Genomic DNA, 24,241 nt, shown 5'->3' on the forward strand with positions numbered 1-24,241 from the left:
GATATCTCTTCACGAGGAGTGCTGCGCCTCTGACTATCTAAGAGGAAATGAACCGGCTTGTGGCCCCTTTAACTGCTCAGGGGCCGTTGTACTTGTGGGTGGGGCCGGCCTGAGGACGCAGGTCTGCTCGGCTGGCTGCTGGACGCTATCAATGACGTGTGATGATGAGGATGGGGATGGGGATGAAGGTGTGCTCAAGCCTTGCTTTTGTCAGAGGGATGTGAACCCTCTCCCCCCCGGTTCCCTCTGGTTTCAGACCCAGAGGCCCACGGAGCCAACATGTTCTCACCGCGCTCCAAGACCTGGACCTTCCCCAGCCTGAAGGGCCCCGGGGCCCCGGCCGAGGTGTACCTGGCGGTGGAGGAGGAGGAGGAGGAGCCCGTGGCCTTCAGCTCCTTCAGAGCGGTGGGTGGAGCAGCTTCATCCCCACACACAGGGCGGCATGGAGCTCAGGAAGGCAGAGTGGGTCGACTGGTAACCGGAAGGTCGCTGGTTGGATCCCCGGCACCTCCTAGTGGAGTGTCGAGGTGTCCCTGAGCAAGGCGCCTCGCCCTGACTGCTCCTGACGAGCTGGCTGTCAATGTGTGGCAGTACTTTAAAGCGCTTAGAGTGGCCACTGGTTAGAACAGCGCTATATAAATGCAGTCCATTTACCATCCTTCTGCTGTTTCTTTCTTTACCTTTTAACAGAAATAAGGAGATCAGAAAGAAGCCCTCAACAGTGTTATAAATACCTTTTTAAATCCATGGTGTAAAGAGTCCCATTCTCACTTCAGATGTTAATTATTAATCCCGTCAATATGAAAGATTCACCAGCGGGTCTATTGACTGGCTGGTTCCTTCTCTGGCCCATGAATGAATGGATGAACCCCGAATAGAGCGCTGCTAAAAGCCTTCCTGTGGTTGTGTTCCCAGGGCCTGAAGGAGGGGGGGCCCTCTTCCAGCCGCGGGGGGGTGGACCCGGGCAGCCTGCCCGTACCCGTCCCGTCCGGGTTGGGCCGCCGGGGGAAGACTCGCACCCCAAGCATCCCCGAGATGAGCCGGGAGGCGGGGCTAGAGCTGCTGAGGGAGCGGCCCGAGGAGGCCATCTCCCCGAGTCGCCCCCAGGTCCTGGAGACCCCGGAGTCCCTCAGCGACTCGCTCTACGACAGCCTGTCGTCGTGCGGCAGCCAAGGGTGAAGGGAGAACGGGAAAACACAAACACTATGAGGACGGTGAATGCTAACGGCTAGTCTGGAGAACCCTGGCGCCACACGCAGGAGAACGATGTTGGGAGCCGCTGTCTGCTGCTGAATCTGCACCTTCAGGACTAAAGGAACTTTAACGTTCTCCAGACCACGTGCAGCTGGAAACAGTGTTGCCAGTTTGGGACTGATTTTTTTCGCAAATCTGGCAACAGCCTGATTGGGTGGGAAATCTGGCCCAATCTGGCAACACAGGCTGGAAGATGACAGACTTCTCCTCAGGATTTCTATTAAACGCGAAACCAAAAGCCACTCAAATGTCATAAGAGGTTGTTCACTTTTTGTAATGATGCAATTGAATACGGACACGTCAAATTCATGTCAACGGGACAAAGGAAAGCATGGGCAAAGGAACAATTATCACACACATTTGCCATTACTCGTTTGAAAGAACAGCAGGTGAAAAACCCTCCAACTCTTCATTGTGTAGTTGTTGAAAGCGATGACACGTGGATCATGTGTGAAGCCAACATACTCTACAGCGTTTGTTGTATCGACTATGTACTTTATCTTACGTTACGTTTTTAACTTCACATCACAAGTACTGAAAATAGTGTTTTCTTATTCAGCTTCTTAAATAATGAATGTTCATGTCTGTGATTCTTAATTGCTAAACTCATGCATTAGTCAGATTAGTCAGAATGTATGTGCTTTAAATCACTTTTTAAAAAGGTAATATATACCAGCAATAATATCATAGGAAAAAGAAATGGCTACACTATTCAACGAATATGTATTATTTATTTATTTGAAATGTACATTTCCTTCCGTTTATCTATGTGAAACGTAGTCTTAGATTCTGTTCATATCGTCTGTCGCCATCGATCCTCTCGCTAGAGATCATGTATCCGCTGACCTTTTTTCTACTCTACAATTAAAACAATTTTGATTTAATCTGGATTGTGATTATGACACACGCATTACAGTTGTTACAAAATACACAACACACCCAAGAGTTGAGTTGATCACATTCAACAAAATTTATTTGAGCAAATGTATCAAATTATTTGATATAATAGTACATCAATAAAATAAATTCTTCACAGTATACAAACGTTCAAAATATTGTAAATGTTAACATCACATTTGGCAAACTAATTTCTAAAGAACATGTACTTCATTGAGTTTTTTTTTTTAGACACATTTACATGAAGGAACAATCTGAATCATTGGCTTGTCCGCAGGAAAAATATGGACAGATGGCCATATCTCTCCTTACAGAAGCCAACATATCCAGGACCACCGAGGCGGCCAACTGGGGGAATTAGCAAAAATGTGTGGATATTATTACAATTAGGCTTTGCTATTCTGGCTCTCCAAATATTAGACCACAAACAAAATGTGGGGGGATAGTTTTAAGATCAACCTTTAGGTGGTAAGTGAATATACCATGGACTCCATGACTCCACTTCAAAAGATTTACCGTGGAGGGGAGGGTGGCCACTAAATACTTAGATCAAATTACAGATAACTTCAAATAAAACAATGATCAGTCTCAGAAGCTCAAGTTACCTAGTGTCTTTTATAGTTACTTTGTGAAAATGTGTGTAGGTTTAGTGATGCTTCTGGGAGCCTCTGTGGGACAACAGCCCCCTCTACAGGCCAAGCGGGATCACTGCAGCATTAGTAATCTTCACAAGCAAGAAAGAACTAGCGTTCATTTACCACAAACTTACATTCAAACCTTATTGTAAGTCCAAAACCTAATTAAAGTTCAGCATTATAAGACCACATGGGAGTTAATTCAAGAAGTGAAGACAGAAATTGAAGCACCAGCAGCCCAGCGTAATGTGTCGAGTCTCAGATCCTCTAGTGTGGAGCTCTACACGCCGGCCAGCCTCTACTTCTTCTCCTTCTTCTTCTCCTGATCAGAGAAGAACGTCACACAGTCAGCCACCAAGGCTTCATATGAGGACTGGGAATTCAGTGCTACAGGGAGAACCTTTGACAGAGGAATACTGTACCTTCTCGTTCATAGCGAGGAGGACCATCAGTTTCCTGAAGATTGTGACAAAGTCGAGGAACAAGTCCACGCAGTGCCTTCAAAGAAGAAGATACCACCATTAGTTCAAAGGTTATCGTATTCAAACAAGCAAGACTAGGGATTTGCAACACCAACAATAGGAGGAAACTACATCATAGTGGCCAGCACTGAACCAACCAGTTTCTTGCACCACAGATGGAATATTTCCTTATCAGAGATCAGTTGAATAAGGAACTACGTTGCCTTTGTTCTGGAAGCAAAGTGCTTTTCTTTCTATGTCACCAGCAGCGCTCACCAGATGTAGTCCTTGTCTCCGTTCTCTGCCTTCTCAATGATGAGCTGAGTGTCGAACAGGACGAAGCCACACATGATGATCAGCCCCAGGTACATGTGGGCCTGCAGCAGAGAACAGGGAGGTTATGGTCAGACCCTGTTCCACTGGAGGTCAGTCCCAACCAGGCCCGGCTCAACGTTACCTTGAACAGCAAGGCAGACCCCAGGAACATGTTCATGACCGACATGAGGAACAGGACTGACAAGCCTGACATCAGAGTACCTGGAGAACAACACACAATATACAGGTCACAAAGAGGCTTAAAAAGGGTCGACACAGTGAGCTTCACTGGTCTCATCATAAAGAGACTTAAGACACAGTGAGCTTCACTGGTCTCCTCATAAAGAGACTTAAGACACAGTGAGCTTCACTGGTCTCATCTTATAAGGAAGGGTTGACAAAATGCATCTTAAGCTGCGTTCCTTGTTCTTATTTTGTTGTTTGATTTGTTTTTCCAAGAGAGCATCTGAAAGAAGTCCACCTGAGGGAGCAGCGGTCAAATGGAGCCTATTAACAGAGTTCACATACCTCCTAGGAAGAGATAGCTCCTTCTCTTGGCATAGAGTGCGCTGAGCGTGAAGCACAGGAAGATCATGGATGTCCCCAGGAACGCCGTCACGATGATGCTGAGGGTGGACACCACACAAAGGTTAGGCTCTGACCCCACCCCCTCGGGACCACTATGTCTCTGCTCCAGTCACAGCGGACAGGAGCACGTGTTCTGTTGACTAACATAGTTCCATAGGTAACGCGTGGACATTAAAACCGGGACTCGACGCGATAGCCCACAAAGCCCTCTGCGGCTGTATAGGACAGAGAATACATGGAATGACTGTCGGTTGGGTCATTTGCTATCCTGCTGGCCTTGGATTGCGGCCTACCTCGGATTGATGGCGATGACAAAGTCCATGGCGGGGCCAAGGCCAACACCTGGAGGGAGAAGGCAAACAAGACATGAATCGAGAACCTATACCCAGAATCCATCTAGTTACAGGAACCTACAATACACTTTGCATGACAACTTTAAATATGCTCATGGGCATCAAGATATTAAAAAAATAGAAAGCACAATGGACCAAAAACTTAATTGACTATGATAAATAATGGAGAAGATCCCGATGGTCCAAACCAAGCACAAGTTTACCTGTGAAGAAGGCAAAGCCGGCTAGGATGGCCAGTCTCTTCTTCTCCGTGTCAGAGTTGTGTGGAGTCATGGCCAGCCAGAACATCATTCCCAGAGAACCTAGTAGAGACAGCACGCCCCCCTGAGTAACACAGAGTAAGGCATGCAGTGAGACAGTGAATAAGTATCGGAAACAGAAGTATCAAGGCAAAGCATACACGACTTTGAGAGGTCTATCGACATTACATCCACTATTATGGCAACAACATCCACCACGTCGTTGCCACTTCCATTTAAAATGAACAACTTTCCCCTCAATGCACAAGCTTTGTTTTTTTTGTTCATTAGTAACTGACTGATTTTGGTTAAAGTTCCCCTATTTAAAATCCAGGTGCGAGTGCCCTGTGACCTCCCAGGTGAGTGCAGCAAAGATAAACCTAGCAGCGGACTGTAGCCACTGGTAGGCTTATCTATCCCTTACATCACACTTGTGATGTCACAAAATCAAAAGGGCAGGGCGATATGTAAATTTGTAATGGCTCATTACACTCACACCTGGTGGTGAAATAGGAGCCCTTTCAGTTCAATAGAGATGAACAGCCATTTTAAACATGGTTTCAGTCAAGGCCTTTAGGTCAGCATTGAGGAGACTGAGAAAGGCTGTGTGGTCCCAACAGTACCTGAAAGAGACGAGTGACCACATGGACATAGGACCCGGCTGCAGCCACGAACATGCATACTGCCAGGCTGGAGTAGACGTTCTTCAGGTGCACCTGGGTAGAGTGGGAGCTGGAAACACAGAAGGAGAAAACAACACGGTTGACATCATCATCTGAGGCGGTCCAATGTTAACACCGTCGTAGGGCAGAGGCGACAGGTTTCCATCTCACATTTGGGATAGTTTGAAGAGGGCGTCAAAGTTGATGTTTCGATCGAACACGTTCATCGTGGCTCCCGAGATGCTTGGTGATCTGCAGACCGTAAACCTTCTGTAGAGGGAATAAAACACAGGCTCAGAGCTCATGCAGCCACGATAAACATTCGTTGACGCTAGATAATATGCCAAGGAATGACTGTCACTAGATAACTCCACAGCACAGAGACTAAAGTACACTAAACAATGAGGCATTCAGATGATCATCAACCCAACGATAAGCCTCCAGCCGGCCTACTGATCCAGGGTAAGCACCGCGCTGAACACAGAGCCAGACCAACATCTACTACGATTGACTGATTCAGGCCTTCATGGTAGCGAACTACGATTGACATGCTAGCCCCCAGTAAGCGCTAGCCTAGCTTGTTGTTGTATCTGATTATTGCCATCATGCTAGCTCCCAGTTAGCTAGAGCTAGCTAACAGTTAGCGCTAGCTAGCCGTCAGTTAGCGCTAGCTAGCCCCCAGTTAGCGCGAGGTAGCTCGTCGTTGGCCAGCTGAACGTTTGTTGATCCGCTAACATTCTCCTCCTCCTCCATTATTCGGGAAAGGGGACCCGCCGCTAGGAATAACAGATCCACTACCGGACCTCAGAGTGGCCCTTTAGTTTACCTTTCTGTCCAACTCTCCGCCGCTCGTCTTCTTCCTGGCTCCCTGCTGGCTGTTTTGTTTATTTCTACGTGTCACTCAGCGCCTCGTCGCTGACGCCACCACCCCGGCCCCGCCCACCACCTGATCGGAGTCTGGTCACCTGACTCGCGCTGCCAGCTGCCAGTGTTGCCAGATTGGGCGGGAAAACGGGCCCAATCTGGCAATACTGGCAGCTTCCCCCTTAACATCCATACAGGACGTATGTGCTATTATCTATTAGCAGCATGGTGCCTTGGGACATTATTTAATAGAATGGTGCCAAAGAATACTGGCATGGGTAAGTGTAAACTTTTTACATGGAAAATGGCACTTCCGTCAACGTAATTTCATCCCCGAGTACACCTAAAATGGCTTCCGCAGCGCAGCGTTGTGATTGGTTGAAGAGCCTCATGGAGGCGCCGTGATGTGATTGGTTGAAGACCCTCTTGACGGCGCTGGAATATTAATGTCCTCATTTGTTTACTTGTTACTTAAAATTACTATGCGCTGCAGTGTTTGCAGTGGTTATAAGTCTTGAAAGTAAATTAATGTAATTCATTGTAATACAATCAGGTTTTAAACCAGTTTTTTTTTCTCCCCTAAAATTGATAGAGTAGATACTTTCTTTGTATTTAGGTTTTTACTTTTCGTATTGTAATGGTTTAGGGGGGGGGGGGGGGGGGGTAAATGTGTTATACAGTACAACTATCAACGATCAATGTTTTTTTGCCATTTGCAAGTCATACAAACTGTGCAGTTAGGGAAAAACATCAGTAAAATATAATCATCTTTTATTTGTACACTGTGTCATGAAGAATTAGCTTGAATTGGGTCTGATAGTACAAACGTTCTTATTTTCAATAAACACTAAGTATAAGACAATTCAATCAATACCGTCTAAACAAAAATATTTGGCAGCGTATAATAAATGGTTACTATTTTTTTTTAACATGCAGGCAATAGTTGTACAAATTGTATAGCCAAAGAATGTTTGTTGATATTTCTCGATAAGCAAAGCAATTCTCAGTGGAGAAAAGAGGAACAATTATTTGGAGTTGAAAATGTGGTTTTGCTGCATAACTAAACAGGCTTCAGGAGAGTGGACTCAGGTTCGGCTGCACTCTGTCCTCCACAGCTTGCCCCTTCCTTTGACACGAGAGACTCCAAGGCACAAACACAACTGGATGGTCTAATACTGAACCACCAATAAAGTAGGCAATGGATCACAAGCCAAACCGTTCAGCAGTAAGAGGTACTGGACAATACGACGATTGGCCAATAAATACAGAAAAACGTTCATCAGATATGATATGTTCAAGTGTCGCACTGCGAGTAGCACAGCCTGTCACTTGATCTCCACAGTGCGCTCCGCCTGCTCTACGCTAACAGCACCAGGCACACCCGTCACTTTAGCACTGAATATAAAACAAGTGCAATATTGTTCAAATCATCAGAGACAAACATAAGGACAAATCATTCTTTACCTTGTTTAACAAATGTGGCTTTAATTCTATTAAGTCAGGAGCCACCGGCGAATTCCAGTGTGTCTGCTTTTAAATGGCCATAGCGTCATTCCAAAATATCCCATCAACTGTCCCTATGTTCCAACACTGCACCGTTATTGGAACTGGTATGATAAATAATCAACTTTATCACGTGTCCTATAGTTCTGTAGAAAATAAGGTAGAGTACAGTTTCGTGTTCCATTGCTGATTCACTCATCTAAATCACAACCTCTCCATTTACACGGGCAGTATGTCATTACCAGCTGTCTACAGTAGAGGTATTGTCAATGTAATGGGTTGCATAGATAAACCACATTTACTGTTCAAAAATAGATTTATATATAAAAAAAACTAGAAAAAAATAACAAAAGCTGTTCAAATAAAAAGTGAGCCAATGTATTTTTTTTGTTCCTTAAAAAAGGCACAACGATACAAAAACATCCCAGGGTAAAGTCAGGGACGGCAAAATAACTACTTAGATACAATCACTGGAGCGATTGTTTTCAAACTACTTTGGTGGCCGTTTCCAAATCTCTCTGCTTTCAAATAGTGGCTAACACATGCTAGGCCCCATGTGCAGAAAGACTCAAGATACATGTCCATGTTTGGTGCAATGTTTTAAAAGATTAACAAGAGGCTCGGAAAGCACCAGATCCCCATTGGTACCAGGGGGCTGTAACGTGGGCAGACCACAGCAGATCTACGGCCCTCGGAGCTGGTCTAGACGGGTGTAAACGTTGTCCGCTTGACTCAGGTCCTCAAACACGGGAAGAAGGTTGAGGAGCTCAACGTCGTCCACATCGTCGAACCACGACAGCACCGGCACCTGGGCATAAGCAACAGAATCAGACCTAGAACCTTTCTAGTCCACCTAGGCAGGCATGAGCAACAGAATCAGATCTATAACCTTTCTAGTCCACCTAGGCAGGCATGAGCAACAGAATCAGATCTAGAACCTTTCTGGTCCACCTAGGCAGGCATGAGCAACAGAATCAGATCTAGAACCTTTCTTATCCAACTGGAACCAGATCTCATGGCAAACACATAGATCAATGTCTCAATTTGTGAAATGTATAATCTTCTAACTAATTACCACTCATGTTAATATGAGACAATGAGACGATTTGCAATACCGTCATTGAAGGTACATTAAAAAGCATCTTTCTAAGCACCTTCTAAAAAGTCACAGTTAAAACAAATACATACAGCAATTCTATTCACTTATTTTTACAATAAGTCTGAATCAACGCCTGGTCCTCATGTAGTCGGAGCAGTAAAGTGTGGCCCTCGTTAGGTCTGCAGTGTGTGCGTGGACGGCAGGGGCCTCACAGCGTTCTCCGGGTGGAAGATGTAGGAGGCCGGGGAGTTGTCCAGGATGAGGGTCTTCCTCAGGTCCCGGCCGAGCCGGCTCAGGTCCTTCACATAGCAGCCCTGGTGGAAGACGCAGGACTCCCGGAACAGACGGGCCCGGAACACACTGCCCTGATCCAGCAGGTCAGTCACTGGGTCCGCATACTACCCAGAGGCCCGGGAGGGAGGGGGGGGGGAGACATGAACTAACGCTTAAAGAGTAACCAAACACTCTGAATAAATACCAACCGCAGTGCCAGCTCAGGCCAAGCTCTGCTTATTGCTATTTAGGATTGGCTTAAATTGGTGGCATGACCTGTGGCTAATTTAAGCCCCACAGCATAACCTGTGTTAGGGACTGTGTCAGGTTTGGTTCATCTTTTATAGCAATACATAGGCAACTACTCAGAGGACCCGAAACACGGGAAGCATCTAAGAGGTAGCAACAGGAAGAGGATCACACATAGCGTCACACAATTAGCCAGGGCGTCAGGAAACAAAAATGTGATGTGTGACGCTAGGCCGATTCTAAATACCTTAGCAAGGCTGGCTGTGAACAGCACACACTCAAACAGCTCCCCCATCCTCTGCAAGAACTCATCCACGTAGGGCCGCTTCAGGACGTAGACCTCCAGGAGACAAAACGGCTTTCTGATCACGATCTGATCCGTTAGTGACATGCTATTTCCCCAAGGAATATGGGGATAAAAATACATTATCTATTGAATTGATCGTCATAACCACGAAACAGATAAGAGTCAATATTTATAATACTTTATAAATGTTCCTATAAATACTTTATAATACTTGCAATACTTTGGATGCAGACAAATATGGAAAGAGTAACATTTGGGGAAGAAGAGAACAGTAGTACTGAGCCCCCTGGCCTAGGCTAACCCCTCTCCGAGCCCTCCTCTCTCAGCTCCGCCGCTGCCAGGTACCATTTCCTGAAACAAGTAATCAAAAATAGGCCGTGCGGTTGTGAACCAGCCTATCCTGGATTACTTGAACCAAGCCATGGCCAAAAAAAGATGAGTCCGTCCCAGCTCAAGAGGTTACAAGGATTCATGTTTCAGAGACTGAAGTGCTTCTCCACATGTCAAACGGTCGTCCACTCTATACACAAATCAAATCACTTAAAATAATCTGATTATATTAGCCCAATTGGCATACATAAAATCTATTTTCAATTTTCAAAGCCACACAATAAAAAGACAAAGTGAGTGATTTCCTTTGGGCCTCTCAGCCTTTATTCAAGTCCCCACATGGCCAGCAGGGGGCGCCACGCAGCCACCATAACAACGCTGATCCCTGAACCGCCAAGCACAACCAACACACGCACACAATAGACCTTATACCTTATACCCAGGCAGACGCACAACAAGGACAGACGTTAGGGCTTACCTGGTGGGTGGTCCCTTCTATCTCCACTGGTACGATGAAGTCTGCGTTGCTAATGGGCTGTGGAGGGAGCGCAGAGAGGAGGTCGGCATGTGTACATTCATGGCATTACATAACGAGTGAGAGAGTGAACACTCTGAACCAGGCTTGCTGCGCTGACGCCATAACTCACAGGCCCTGGCCTACATACACAGAATGGACTTCACTCACGGCCCCAAACATCTTTCACCATGTCCTGGCCGCAGTAAGAGCACAGACCCTGATACGGGTTGACTAACAATATGGGGCCGCTGCCTCAACGTCAACAACTGCCTTTAACTAAAAGCTCAAAGCCAATTTAAATAAGTTGGATTCTTGCACAGACTTACAGGCCAACACTGTAGACAGCGTTCTAACACGGTGTGTAAATCAACTTTGAGTGTTGCAATCAGCGGGGCTAGAGAACTGGAATGCCGAGAGAGTAGCACAACAGAGGAACCTGTTCTGGGGCCGAGTTATGCTGTGTTAGTGTGGAGGAGCAGATACCTTGAATGAGCTGTGGACCAGGGTCTCATCCAGGTCTATGACCACGCAGATCTTTCCCTGGTCCTGGGGATCCAACTCAGGCAGTAGGCTGCCCTCATCCTGGGAAGAGGAGACAGAAAGACACAAACACGTCGTATGAATATTGACCAAAAAGAAAATACATGAAATTATGATGGAGGCAAACAATAGCCAAAAGTACCTAAATCTTCTGCTTCCTGTTGGCTGCTGTTGCCAGAGGGCAGGCCGCGCATGAACAAACACGGCCTCTGGTTAAAACTGGCCTTTAAAAGGAGTCTAGACCTCACATCTAAACACAGATCCCCTTCCTCCCAACTCAGCCTATACAGCTAGGCCTGAGAGTCAAACTATTGGATCTTCAAATGCGAGCATCACATTCATTCTTTATCTCCAAATAGTTAAGTGCTCCGTGTGCACAGGTAGAGGTTGAGGTAAAAGAAACATTTTATAAAGTTGATTCAAATGTCTATAGTGATGGCCTTTCGGTTTTCATGGTCAAGTGACTCGAAGTACTGTTTTGGTCAATTTTTTTGTTACATTTAAATGAAGACTTCTCAAACACAGACACAATTAACCACACTGGGTTGGCGAGTTGTAAATCAAGCTCTTAGACCGCCTTCCAGGGCTGTAAATCACTGCGTGCGTGTATATAGTGCGTTACCTTGACAACTGTCCCATTTTCCTGCGACTCCAGCAAGGCATGCTGGGAGGAGGGTGGAGGCGGTGGCGGTGGAGGGGGTGGCAGTTTGGGGCCATCCTGCGCTTTGAGGCAGCAGAAGAGCGCCTTAAAGATGTTACAGCTCTTTGGCTGCTTGAGAGAAGAGCGGCTCACCGCGCCTGGTGGGGGGGCAGAGAGGGAGGCTGGTGTGAGCAAGCAGACGGGAACAGTACACACCAAACAGCACGTGTGCACACGCTACAACACAGGGCCTTCTGCTCGGACAGAGCCAATCACCTTGGACCTCACACCCCCATACGGAGCCATCCCACTACGGCGGACCGACCACGTCCCACTACAGCGTACAGACACTAGGCCTGTATAAATGAATCCACCGTATGGATTCCCCTGACAACAATAATCACCATGTGATCAGCCCCCCCCCCCCCCCCCCCCCTAAAGGCAGTACACCCATCCTTCTACAGGGAGGCCCCAGCCTGCACAAGAAATCTGGTTTTAATGAGCCCGACTCCGCTGCTGCTGCTGTTGCTGCTGCTGGAAATGGCTGGTACACGTTATATAATCACAGAGGGCGGGAAAACCCACACTACTCTTTTTTTTCCCCTCCAGCGGTAGGCTACCTCTAGCAGAAAAACACAGGGCGAAGGCATTCTAACCATGTCAAGCTCCCAAGACACTTGGAGGCAGATGGCCTGCAGGCTGAAAGGAGCCGGGGGGGGGCGAGAAGGGGAGCTGGTCACACCTCGCTGCTCTCTGATCAGCCAGAGTAAAGACCTTCTCCACCACAGAGCGAGACCTGCCAGAGGTCTTGGGGAGACCAGCGAGAGGTCTTGGAGAGACCAGCAAGAGGTCTTGGAGAGACCAGCAGCGGGAGTTCTGGGAGAGACCAACGAGAGGTTTTAGAGAGACCAGTGAGAGGTCTTGAAAAGACCAGTGAGAGGTCTTGGAGACCAACGAGAGGTCTTGGAGAGACCAGTGAGAGGTCTTGGAGAGAAGGACGCTGGAGGCACTAAGAGTTAAGTGGGAGTACTTGCTAATTAAGGCAAAATGCAAATAGGCATTCCAATTAATAGCACAAAACAACTGGTGACACAAGGCTGAGAAAGTGGGAAAACTCTATTCAGTTTAAAATGTACAGATAACGAAGGTTGGGGTTTTTTCACTCGAAAAGGCATCATGCAGCCGCTGCTCGTTAGGCAGGATGAGCACGGACCCTGATGTGGTCAACACACGGACACTGACACAAGTCACGATGAGCACGGACCCTGATGTGGTAAACACACGGACACTGACACAAGGCAAGCTTTCGGAGGAAAAGGAACAGCTACTGCAGCAAATGCGTTTCCAAATATGTGTATTTAAATCTGAGTCTCACTGGCGTGATTACTGCAAGTGCTGAACCAGTGCCTTCCGCACAGGGAAACGCTCTATGGCCTATTTACTGAAAGGGGGCAAGTTCAACAGTCGGAGTCTTTTCCTATTTGCTTTTTTCGCCCCACAGATATAACTCATTTAAATTGAAAAACAAGCGCAAAGGTGAATCCAAGGCTGCAACACGCACCACAGCCGTTCTAACGATGGCAATAAGACTGCGTTCTTCGTGGTCGGAGAACCAGGAATCTTCAGAGCTCCAGCGGGACGGAGGAGGGCGTGTGTGGAGGGGTGGAGGGTGGAGGGGTGGAGTGCATTCCTCCGTCAGTACCGCGGCCCCTGGGCCGAGCCAACACGGCTATACACCTCTCAGACGACGGCCCGTTTACCCAGCACCTCTTCAAACACACCTTTATCTCCTTCCGTGTGCATTGTTAACCTTATTGGCATGTGCTTAATTTGTTTAACCAAGCAACGTACGAGTAGAAAGGTTTGAATATTGCGGTAGAACTGGCACTACTTTATTGTCCTCCGACCGCCGCGCACTGATCTGCCGCTCCTCCGAGCATGTGAGCAGAACAACATGTTGTGTTCTCTAGTCCTGGTAGGAGGACTAGTAGTAGCACTGATCAACACAACATGGTTCGCCGCATATCTTGGTCGGGCCTCCGTTGGAACATATTTGGATAATAAATCGAGATAACTATTTTTAAATAATAATAATACGCTTCGATGTTGTGATAGTAGAGTAGCTATGGGAGACCAAGCGAAGAGCTCGGCGGCAACCTGAAGGCCTACCTGGTTCAATGAGAAGAATAACTGCTGGTTTTTAGTGTTTTGGAGTCCTTTAAATCAGTACCCTGGTCCTCATGAGGATCAGCGTGGGGCCCCTGAAGGCCCGTGGTCCTCATGAGGATCAGAGTGGTACCTAGGGCACCTGGTCCTCTCAGATTGGTACCGTGGGGCTCCTGGTCCAATCAGAGTGGTAACGTGGGGCCCCTAGAGGCCCCTGTTCATTACGCTGGACGTATTTTGATTCCTCGAAGGCTTGAGTCCTTCTTCAATATTATTAATGACTTAATTGTAGAGCTCGTTAAGAGTCGGATCAGGCAGTGACTGCGCGAGGTGCGCGGTGGGCGGTGCGCGAGGTGCGCGTAGGGAGGTGCGCGCGGCCCGACGCCCGCAGCGCTCAACTGTCACATTGACGCACTGTTTTGGATCAGATTGTATTTAATAATGCAATTGTTGCGAGCAAATGAAGAGGATTTCAACTATTCATATGTAAATACTATTACGCGGCGTTTTACCTGTTTTCGGCGACACTTGGACGTCTTCTTTCTGCACTTGAGTGATAATAGAACTTTCCATCTGACAATCACAGAGCCCTCGAAGTCAAATCCTGTCCCCGACCCCCGACGAGCCTTCATCAGGGACTGAGGAGTCACTCAGTCAGACCACTGTCATCCGTCCCACACTGTCCCCGAGGGTCCGCGGGAGGGCTGGGCTCCGGGACGGTTTTCTGGGGCTCGGCTTCGGGACGGGGTTCTGGGGCTGGGCTCCGGGTCGGGGTTCTTTCGGCTATCGGTCCTATGGTCCTCTGTCGTCCTGTCCTGTATTGTAGATCAGGTATGTTGTTGATCGTAGGACTAGTGTAGAACCTCGCCGAAGCTCAACAACATGGAGAACCAGGCGGGGAGGAAAACAACCGAGGAAATGGGGCACGACGGTTTCAAGGTCCCCTTACTACAGATAAACAACCTCGCCAAAAACGCAAAAGAGGATGTAGAAAAAAAAAAAAAATCATTCAAAAGATGATATTTTCCAAGGCAAACAGTTACCACGATCATTTTAGCATTCAGAAATAGTTACAATTTTAATCGCGGCTTTGTTTTCGTTCATTTGGACTCTATGGGCGCCTCGAAACAGTCCCTCTATCCGGATTGGTCGGTTGGAAAGTGGGCGTTGCGAAAGGCATTCTTCTTTCTGCACGCGCCACACTAAACACATTCCAGCGCTGCTCTTTAGTATGATGATCAGAACCACCTCCAACAGGACCCAGAAGGTCTCAGCATAACTAGAGAACCTCCATCAGGTCCAGAAAGTCTCAGCATAACTAGAGAACCTCCATCAGGTCCAGAAGGTCTCAGCATAACTAGAGAACCTCCATCAGGTCTAGAAGGTCTCAGCATAACTAGAGAACCTCCTCCATCTGGACCCAGAAGGTCGCAGCATAACGAGAGAACCTCCATCAGGTCCAGAAGGTCTCAGCATAGCGAGAGAACCTCCATCAGGTCCAGAAGGTCTCATCATACGGTGTGTTATGCTGAGATGCTGTTATGCTTATAAGACAGTTAGTCTTATAGCCTAATTAAAGCAGCAGGGATCAATGTAATCACTTCAATGCCATAGTAGTGTTTTCCACTCTTCTGTAAATCCAGTGGGCATGTGCTTTAGTCTCACCATGAACCAGGCCTCTTCCAGGCGCCTTTAGCCTCTCTGGCTATTTAGAGGTTCAAGAGAAGGCGTGTCATATATTTTTTGTCAAGATAACCACAACTTTATTCAACCATTTTTTATTTGGGTTAATTTGTCCCGGTTCCTCAATTCTGGCTCAGGCTCTACTGCCTGTGGTGTGTAGAACAGAAGACGCTGGGATGATGTCCCCTAGCCCTACCGTCAAGCTGTGGTTCTGAGCAGGCCTACTGCCTCTCTGAGCGTTGATGGATTTCTGGACATTTGGATTTAATGCGGAGCAAAAAATCTAAATAGGTCTACTTTATGAAATATGCCTTTACAACACAAACCAAACACATTGTGGACACATTTAAAGCCCTACTTCAGTGTGAGCGTGTTAGAAAAGTGTGAGCATCCAATAATACGTGGTGACTGTTGACCCTTCCAAGGAAACCTAGTGTCATACTTTAGTCCACCAGTGGAAACAGAACAAGAAGCTCCCGCTGTTTGCCGGAGCAAACATTCCCAAGTAGACTAACTAAATTAGCTAAGTGGAACTAGGTTAAAAACGTTTCCTTTTTTCATTGGACTAATAAAGATTGTTCACTTAAATTTGCCCCTCTATTTTTAAATTGGATATTTCAGAGACAGAGACGGAGCGAAATGCATTTGAGTGAACCAGAAATACAGGGCAGAGCTCTCTGTTTAATGCTCCTAGGCCAAAAGGGAAAGGGAGAGATCCAATGGTGTCCTGTGTGAGAATCTGCTGAAACACGTTACTGGTTGTTTCATCAATCAAAGGTACTCATGCATAGGGCTTTTCCTGGCATCTCTTATGATAAGGCCTGAAGTAAACTGAGATAAGCCATTTAAAAAAATAAATAATCAGTATCACAGGAAGGTGCAATAACATAACAATTCCCTTGTGGTGCAATTAGACACACTCTTATTATTAACTTTTATTGGTTTTATTTTACAATATTTACAATTCCATGTCTTCCAACTTGTGTACTATCACATACGTGAGTTACGATAAATGCCATATCTTTCTGTATTCTAACATCAATATAGTACAAACAAATCCATCCAAAAATTGATTTCACACCATTGGGGTCACAGCTATACATAATCAACAAAACATATCTTAGAAATGAAAACTAAAATTACCTACATTAACACATAAACAGAATTAGACATAAAAACAAAAATTACCACATTAACAGACATTTTGATGTAGGACGTATGTATTTTTTATGCTAGAAATAAAAGATGACTGTATTGTGGGTGATTGTAGTTCACTTACCCAAGATTATAACAACAACGTTTGACAGAAACTGAACTGTGGACCATAAGACCGATCTGATGCAAAGTAATCGATTTGCACTGATGCATGACTTCGTGCAGCGTGACAGAAGATGTTTAGGGGCGGGGGACATCGGTAGACAAACCGTCCATGGAGCTGGCGGCGTGGTTCTGTGTTCCTAGTTCTCCATCATGTCCGGTGTTTATTTACAGCCCCACGCCCTTCATCCACAACACACTTCCCCTCATGGCCCCTGGCTGTGGAGTCGTCCCCCTGCACTGCGGAGCCTAAGCCTTAAGTATGGCTGGGCTTCAGGGTTTGTATCACGTGACCTCTGACGGGCCTCTGCCAGGGCTGTGTTTCCAGGAAAGGGGCCCTCGTTGACAGGCTGAGGGGCCGAGCAGGGAGACATTGGCTCATTGAGAAAAACAAAAACAGCAACGGGAGGTGGGAAGGCTCTCCCCCTCTTACATAACTCTGTCTCCAAGACTCCTCAGCCACAATGTACAGAAAGCGGCCTGCCCTTCCTCCTCCGGCCCTCCAGCCTGGAGCCGAAGCCCGCCAGCGGCCGCTTGCACAATGGAGGCCGCTCAATAGTGACACGGCTACAACAGCACTCCTAGAGCCGACGGGCTCGCTGGGTTTACAACACCACTGCAGTGTAGCTATGTGAAACACGCAACGACATGATGCAACACGTCACGCCATCTGATGTGTGCTGTATTCATTACAGCACTGTTCTGCGTTATAGACTTCTGTTAGTGCCATGAAAACCTTTCTAGAGTATTTTAGTTGACATTGCCCCCTTGTGGTGGAAAAACGAATAGGACGTATGGAATTAACGTACTGTATATTTAAATAGGCCTACTTAATGTGGGCCCTGCATACACGCTTGTCACATTTTATGTGGAGTTGAAAAGCAGCTAATGGAGGCTATATAGTGTAGCCTACCTGGATATTGGTGTTTATTCAATGCTTTAACATTGCTCAATGTATTTCCTATAATTAGATAATATAGATATATATTTAGTATTATCAGATATTAAATAATTAGCATTGAAATGAACCAATGAAACCCTATATAGTTTATGGATAACATAAGACTAGAGCACGCTGCCCTATGTACCGTAGGGTGAGGGTGACGGGGCTGTCAGGAGTCAGCCTCTCCTGGCTGCTCGATGAGGACGGTGGTGTCGGTCCTGTCCTGGGAGCAGGGGTACAGACCGGACATGCCCAGGGCAATCAGACACAGCCAGGTCTGCAGCGTGGGAGTGGGAGGGCAGGGGGTTAGAACAGAATCTTAAAGGCCGTTTAGGGTTCGCACAGTTATGTCATGGGTCATGTGACAGATGATGATCAGGTCTACCGGTTTGCAAAGTGTTTTGTCTTTCCTTAATAAATAATTAAATGACAAAAATGTAGTGCATCCACGCTATTTCACATGGATAGTCTTTCTTCAGACACATCCCTGCCTCTTTATTGTCGAGGCCGACCCCACCTCCAGTGACTGACGCCTGAGCAGACGCTCCACCGAAAGGCTTACGGGAAAGAGATTGACACTGACCAGGTAGCCGACGAACGCCAGGTAGGTGATGGAGAGGAGCGAGGCCACGGCGTAGAGCCACGCGCTGTTGAGCGCGCTGACGTACACCACCACCAGGTACATGTTGATGCAGCACACGCCCAGGATCAGGAGCCCGCCGCCGGCCTTCAGCAGGCTGGGAGGAGTGGTCCGTTAGAGTCGGCCCCCGCAGAACACAGCGGCACCAGAGGAGAGCAGAGGCTTACCGTCCGTTGGCGAAGTCGCCCATCAGCGCCGGCATGCTGGTGAAGGTCAGGATGGGGATGAGGGCAAAGGGCAGCTGGGGGCAGGAAGCAGAACGCACGACTGTGAGGTCAGGGAGGTGTATCCTTACTGCTGCCAAGCGGCCGCAAACACACAACAAAGAAGTTGATTTGGTCTTCTCCATGCAGGCAACACACCGTAAAAACAGAAAGACCAAAACACAATACAAGGACAAACCGTATCATTTGAAGCAATCAATTAATAGGAATGGAGATGGTGCAGTGTTAAATCAAATTAAAGTGCAACGGAGTCCAAGTTTAAGAGTTATTTAGGAGGGCTATTGCTTAGGGGAAAAAAAACTGTGGAGGTGACGTGATGTTTTGGACATAATAGCCCTGACTATTGACAGGATGGGAGGGGTCAGCCACAATCTTCACAGCTCGGCTAATGGTCCTGGAGCTCTGGGGGTCCATGATGGGGGGTCGGGGGGCCGCCCATGATCCGCTCTGCTGCCCAGACGACTCTTTGTAGCCTGGCCTTTGCGCGGGCTGACGCAGAGGCAAACCAGACCGGGATGGAGGATGTTAGCACGCTCTCAATGACCGCTCTGTAGAACTGTACAATGACGGGGGCACTGAGCGGTAGTCCTTTCAGGCGGCGGAGGGAAAAACAGGCGCTGCTGGCCTTTCTTCACGAGTGGGGAGATGTTGTTGTCCCGTTTGAGTGTGTTGGAGATGGTTGCGCCCAGGAACTTAAAGTGCTCTACCACCGTAACGGATGAGTTGTTAATGACCAGAGGAGGAAGAGTCGGGGGCTACAACAGTATACATCTGCTCTATGGGTCACATCCGCTGTGATCAAAACGTTAAAAAAGTTGTCATTATTGTGGTTATAATCATGACATAGGGCGCATGGCGGTCAGCGATGGCGAGACATGGGATTCTGAGGACACTGGGATCAGAAAACAAACCACCGGTTATCAGAGAGGACAGATAGACTACCTAGCGTTAAATAGCCTACTGTTGAGGCTTTCAATGGAGGTGCCTCTGTAGATCTCAGTTCTATAGACCTCATTTCTGTTTACCTCAGTTCTTTAGACCTCAGTTCTATAGATCTCAGTTCTGTAGATCTCAGTTCTGTAGATCTCAGTTCTGTAGACCTCCATTATGTAGACCTCAGTTCTGTAGACCTCAGTTCTCTAGTCCTCAGTTCTCTAGTCCTCAGTTCTGTAGACCTCCATTATGTAGACCTCAGTTCTGTAGACCTCAGTTCTCTAGTCCTCAGTTCTCTAGTCCTCAGTTCTGTAGACCTCCATTATGTAGACCTCAGTTCTGTAGACCTCAGTTCTCTAGTCCTCAGTTCTCTAGTCCTCAGTTCTGTAGACCTCCATTATGTAGACCTCAGTTCTGTAGACCTCAGTTCACTAGTCCTCAGTTCTCTAGTCCTCAGTTCTGTAGACCTCCATTATGTAGACCTCAGTTCTGTAGACCTCAGTTCTCTAGTCCTCAGTTCTCCAGTCCTCAGTTCTGTAGACCTCCATTATGTAGACCTAATTTCTGTTGACCTCAGTTCTCTAGACCTCAGTTCTCTAGATTTTATTTGGGTCGCCAAATAAATGTGCAGAATTTCTTTCACTTCTTTATTGGTTTTTTATTTTGAAGTTTTTATCCTTTTTAATATAGAGCAAGACAGGGAGGTATGGGAGAGGGAGGGGAAGACATGCTTATGTTACCTTATGTGGTCAACAAATTTATTGTTGACGGCAGCTGCACTTAAACACAAGCCTACCTGTTTTGCATGAGCATTCAAAAAAACGTTCAACGAGAAGCATTCTTAGTAATGAATGTTTGTGATAATTCTGATAATTTTACTCATAACATCGAATCTAGTATGAAAGGCTAGCGTACATTGTGTATGTATTGCTGATGAGAGGAAATAAAAACAATGAGATATCCTGTTAAATCCGCCTAAATGCATTTAGTTGCTCTCACTTATGAATAATACACATTTAACAGGCGTATTATGTTTTCAATAACACCTGCATAAAACAAAGTTGTGCTTTATCTCCTCGATAGGGCTGGTTTAAGATCATTTATAAGGTGATGGGGAAATGTCTCGAACTGAATAGGTCCTAACGAGGCGGTCCTAACGAATATCCTCTGAAACTCAGCATGAGTAAATAAGCAGGAGCAGAGGGTGGTGGTGTTTTAGATCGACGCGGGCAATGAGGACATTCTCCCTTGCAACAAGAGACAGAGCTTTGTCTGCCACCATGGGCCCAGGGCGCGGTCTCACCTGCATGCTCTGGAGGACGTTCAAGAAGTCGTTCATTCCCGTCAGGCGATGGACGTCCTGGAAGACGGCCACCAGCAGGGTGGGGGTGAGGGCCAGGGAGCGGGTCAACAGGACCCGGGCGAAACGCGACCAGCGCAGGTTAAGGAAGCCCTGGGGGGGGGGGGGCACCGTGTCACCGTCAGAGAGAGGAGGTCTCTGGGCTGTCACCATGACAACTTGTCACCATGTCACCCTGTCACCATGTCACCCTGTCACCCTGTCACCATGTCACCATGTCACCCTGTCACCATGTGGCCCTGTCACCCTGTCACCATATGGCCCTGTCACCCTGTCACCCTGTCGCTTTGTCACCCTGTCACCATATGGCCCTGTCACCCTGTCACCCTGTCACAATGTCACCCTGTCACAATGTCACCCTGTCACCCTGTCACCATGTGGCCCTGTCACCCTGTCACCCTGTCACCCTGGCACCATGTCACCCTGTCACAATGTCACCCTGTCACCATGTGGCCCTGTCACCCTGGCACCATGTCACCCTGTCACCATGTCACCCTGTCACCCTGTCACCATGTGGCCCTGTCACCATGTCACCCTGTCACCATGTCACCCTGTCACCCTGTCAACATGTCACAATGTCACCCTGTCACCATGTCACCCTGTCACCCTGTTACCATGTCAACATGTGGCCCTGTCACCCTGTCACCATGTCACCCTGTCACCCTGTCACCCTGTCACCATGTCACCCTGTCACCATGTCACCCTGTCACCCTGTCACCATGTCACCATGTCACCCTGTCACCATGTCACCCTGTCACCATGTCACCATGTGGCCCTGTCACACTGTCACCCTGTCACCCTGTCACCATGTCACCCTGTCACCCTGTCACCCTGTCACCATGTCACCATGAGGCCCTGTCACCCTGTCACCATGTCACCCTGTTACCATGTCACCATGTCACCCTGTCACCATGTCACCATGTGGCCCTGTCACACTGTCACCCTGTCACCCTGTCACCATGTCACCCTGTCACCATGTCACCATGTCACCCTGTCACCATGTCACCATGTGGCCCTGTCACACTGTCACCCTGTCACCCTGTCACCATGTCACCCTGTCACCCTGTCACCCTGTCACCCTGTCACCATGTCACCATGAGGCCCTGTCACCCTGTCACCCTGTCACCATGTCACCCTGTCACCATGACTCCTCATACCTCCATGACAAACTGGCCAGAGTAGGTCCCAGTCATGGTGGAGCTCTGGCCCGCTGCCAGGATGCCCACAGCCCATATGTAGAGCGCTGCGGAGCCGAAGAAACAGCCCAGCACCACACCCTGCAACACACACACAGAAGTCACACACCCTCTCCTGATAGATTTACCACCCGGGACTATGTAGCTCAGGGGTTCACAACCTTTATTGTTCCAAGGGCCGACCATATGCATAAGAAAATTTGGAGGGCCGATCGTCAATGCCTTAATAATAAGGTGCATCAATTATTAAGCTGTTAAACTGTTTTTCAAGATGGTTTGTTGGTCATTTTGACAGTTATTAAAGCAACAGCAATAAAATGCTTGCGTATCAGACTGCCTTCAACAATGCAATAATATAAAATTACACAATTAATAAGAGAAACACAAGAAAAGTCACCTGAGACTTCAATAAACACAAAAGCAGTGCAAAAACACAGTGCATTTACACATTTACAGTGGTAGTTGCATATTATGAAATAGGATGCAAAGGCTAATTGTATGAATTGAATATACCAATATTTAAAGGACAACTCACAAAGTCTCTGTGTTGGAGGAAATAACAAGACTCGTATAGCCTAAGTTATAAAATATATTTTTTTTTTATTATTTTTGGAAATATTTCAAGGCCTGGTTTTAAAAGGGTTAGGTTCACTGCTGTAGCTTACCCCTTTGTAGATGTCCACCTGTAGGGTCTGGTTGTCCACCGGGAAGAGGTGGGAGTGGGGGCTTCCAGTCGCATTGCAGACATCGTGCTGGGAGGAGATAATATTGCGGTCATAATAAGGGTAGAAAATGGTGACGCATGAACATAGGGTCAGAGTTCACCGCCTCCCTGCAGCGTGGCACTCACCACCTCTGCGTTGGTGCGTCCGTAAAAGGCCTCAGCAAAGACCGCCACCACAAACACGTTGATCAGGAAGGAGACGAACAGCGCCATGGACGACTCGATGAAGAAGTACTTGTTGGCCTCTTTAACGTCTTTCTTGCTGGACCGATCCACCTCCCTGGACTGGGGTCATTCTATCTTTTTATATTTATTCAGGTGTTAAACACAAATTGTTTTTATTCAAAAAGGTGAAGTCTCATTGAGACATTGAAATCAATTTTACAAGGGAGCCCTGGGTCAACAAATATGCAAATTACAACCGAAACATTGATGACAAGACATACTAATAAGGACAAAAATAACAAAGATGAAAGACATGATGACAAGCCAGGCTAACAAACAAGACTAACGTAAGGAAGCCAGTGACGCAGCAAAACAAAACAAATGACATATAGTACATGTGAAAACTACTTAAAAAATGAAAGGGGTCACTGTTCTGATTTGGATTGTTTTAGTAATTGTCTAAAATGTCCCAATGGGATAAAAACAGAAACTTCAAAACTTTTTGGAGCACATTCCAACACCAAGGAACAGCATAACTAAAAGCAGTCCTATCAGTTGTTGCCATTTGGTATGACAAATGGCAAATTATGATGTGTGCGTGTTTTTGTGAGTGGCACGCATGCCTATGTTTGACACAGGGGTAGGGGTGAACTTAAATTTGTGTGCCAATAATGTGTGTGTACAGGTATGTTTGTGTGTGTGTGTGTGTGTGTGTGTGTGTGTGTGTGTGTACGTATGTGTGTGCGTGTGTGTGTGTATGTACATGTATGTGTGTGCGTGTGTTCATGTATGTACGTGTGGAAGTGCATTCATGTATGTGCGTGCGTGCGTGTGTGCACGTGTGTGTGTGTGTGTGTGTACATGTATGTGTGTGTGTATCTACATGTATGGGCATGTGTGTGTGTGTGTGTGTGTGTGTGTACATGTATGTCTGTGTGCGTGTGCATGTGCATGTGTGTGTGTGTTTTTGTATGTGTGTGTGTGTGTGTGTGTGTGTGTGTGTGTGTGTGTGTGCGTTTGTGTGTATTTGTTTGTGTGTGTGTGTGTGTGTCTGTGTGTGTGTGTGTGTGTGTGTTGGGCTGGGACGGGGGATCAGACATGTGACCTCTCTTCTCATGTGACTACTTCTGCACGCTGAAGGATCAAAGCCCTAACAACCCGATG

The 24,241-nt window shown here is 47.1% G+C and overlaps 4 protein-coding genes across 7 annotated transcripts in view; 1 reads left to right on the forward strand and 3 right to left on the reverse strand.

Moving 5' to 3' along the window:
* nckap5l (NCK-associated protein 5-like) overlaps window positions 1-2,379 on the forward strand; it is a 25,262-nt gene extending 22,883 nt beyond the window's left edge. For all 3 annotated transcript variants that reach the window (XM_030352827.1, XM_030352809.1, XM_030352818.1), the window contains 2 exons: window positions 257-405; window positions 916-2,379. In XM_030352827.1, coding sequence (XP_030208687.1) covers window positions 257-405; window positions 916-1,179 — 413 coding nt within the window. In that variant the 3' untranslated portion in view covers window positions 1,180-2,379. The remainder of the gene's footprint in view (window positions 1-256; window positions 406-915) is intronic.
* Window positions 2,201-6,249, reverse strand: tegt (testis enhanced gene transcript (BAX inhibitor 1)). Its single transcript, XM_030352949.1, has 10 exons — window positions 6,231-6,249; window positions 5,576-5,674; window positions 5,366-5,474; window positions 4,707-4,827; window positions 4,444-4,492; window positions 4,091-4,188; window positions 3,705-3,784; window positions 3,524-3,624; window positions 3,209-3,284; window positions 2,201-3,108 (listed from the first exon to the last, which is right to left on the reverse strand). The coding sequence occupies exons 2-10, from the start codon at window positions 5,629-5,631 to the stop codon at window positions 3,085-3,087; spliced, it is 714 nt and encodes a 237-aa protein (XP_030208809.1). The 5' UTR covers window positions 5,632-5,674; window positions 6,231-6,249; the 3' UTR covers window positions 2,201-3,084.
* Window positions 6,250-7,022: 773 nt separating this feature from the next.
* Window positions 7,023-14,950, reverse strand: ctdsp2 (CTD (carboxy-terminal domain, RNA polymerase II, polypeptide A) small phosphatase 2). Of its 2 annotated transcripts, none has more exons than XR_003976307.1 (7): window positions 14,405-14,950; window positions 11,709-11,884; window positions 11,030-11,128; window positions 10,508-10,564; window positions 9,640-9,732; window positions 8,960-9,268; window positions 7,023-8,579 (listed from the first exon to the last, which is right to left on the reverse strand). XR_003976307.1 is itself a non-coding variant. In XM_030352932.1 (7 exons), the coding sequence occupies exons 1-7, from the start codon at window positions 14,463-14,465 to the stop codon at window positions 8,454-8,456; spliced, it is 798 nt and encodes a 265-aa protein (XP_030208792.1). In that variant the 5' UTR covers window positions 14,466-14,825; the 3' UTR covers window positions 7,023-8,453. The 2 variants fall into 2 exon arrangements, 1 of the variants encoding a protein (XP_030208792.1); XM_030352932.1 differs by having other exon boundaries at window positions 9,083-9,268; window positions 14,405-14,825.
* Window positions 14,951-16,497: 1,547 nt separating this feature from the next.
* The window catches only part of LOC115541152 (natural resistance-associated macrophage protein 2), a 21,100-nt gene continuing 13,356 nt past the window's right edge, over window positions 16,498-24,241 (reverse strand). Inside the window, exons 10-17 of the mRNA XM_030352924.1 lie at window positions 23,039-23,197; window positions 22,854-22,940; window positions 22,150-22,269; window positions 20,936-21,085; window positions 18,643-18,716; window positions 18,419-18,572; window positions 17,981-18,112; window positions 16,498-17,242 (exon numbers count right to left, since the gene is read on the reverse strand). Coding sequence (XP_030208784.1) covers window positions 18,005-18,112; window positions 18,419-18,572; window positions 18,643-18,716; window positions 20,936-21,085; window positions 22,150-22,269; window positions 22,854-22,940; window positions 23,039-23,197 — 852 coding nt within the window. The 3' untranslated portion in view covers window positions 16,498-17,242; window positions 17,981-18,004. The remainder of the gene's footprint in view (window positions 17,243-17,980; window positions 18,113-18,418; window positions 18,573-18,642; window positions 18,717-20,935; window positions 21,086-22,149; window positions 22,270-22,853; window positions 22,941-23,038; window positions 23,198-24,241) is intronic.

Source organism: Gadus morhua, chromosome 1, assembly GCF_902167405.1.
Source record: "Gadus morhua chromosome 1, gadMor3.0, whole genome shotgun sequence".
NCBI lineage: Eukaryota > Metazoa > Chordata > Actinopteri > Gadiformes > Gadidae > Gadus > Gadus morhua.

Excerpts from the sequence above, each read along its gene's own strand:
- tegt (XM_030352949.1), bottom strand. The coding sequence starts at position 5,631 with ATGAACGTGTTCGATCGAAACATCAACTTTGACGCCCTCTTCAAACTA. Across the intron at positions 4,828-5,365 it reads TGGTCACTCGTCTCTTTCAG|GGGGGCGTGCTGTCTCTACT; the intron begins GTACTGTTGGGA and ends TGTGTTACTCAG. Across the intron at positions 3,785-4,090 it reads GAGCTATCTCTTCCTAGGAG|GTACTCTGATGTCAGGCTTG; the intron begins GTATGTGAACTC and ends GTTGTTCTCCAG.
- ctdsp2 (XM_030352932.1), bottom strand. The coding sequence starts at position 14,465 with ATGGAAAGTTCTATTATCACTCAAGTGCAGAAAGAAGACGTCCAAGTG. Across the intron at positions 11,129-11,708 it reads AAAATGGGACAGTTGTCAAG|GATGAGGGCAGCCTACTGCC; the intron begins GTAACGCACTAT and ends TCCTCTTCCCAG. Across the intron at positions 9,269-9,639 it reads TCACAGCCAGCCTTGCTAAG|TATGCGGACCCAGTGACTGA; the intron begins GTATTTAGAATC and ends GCCTCTGGGTAG.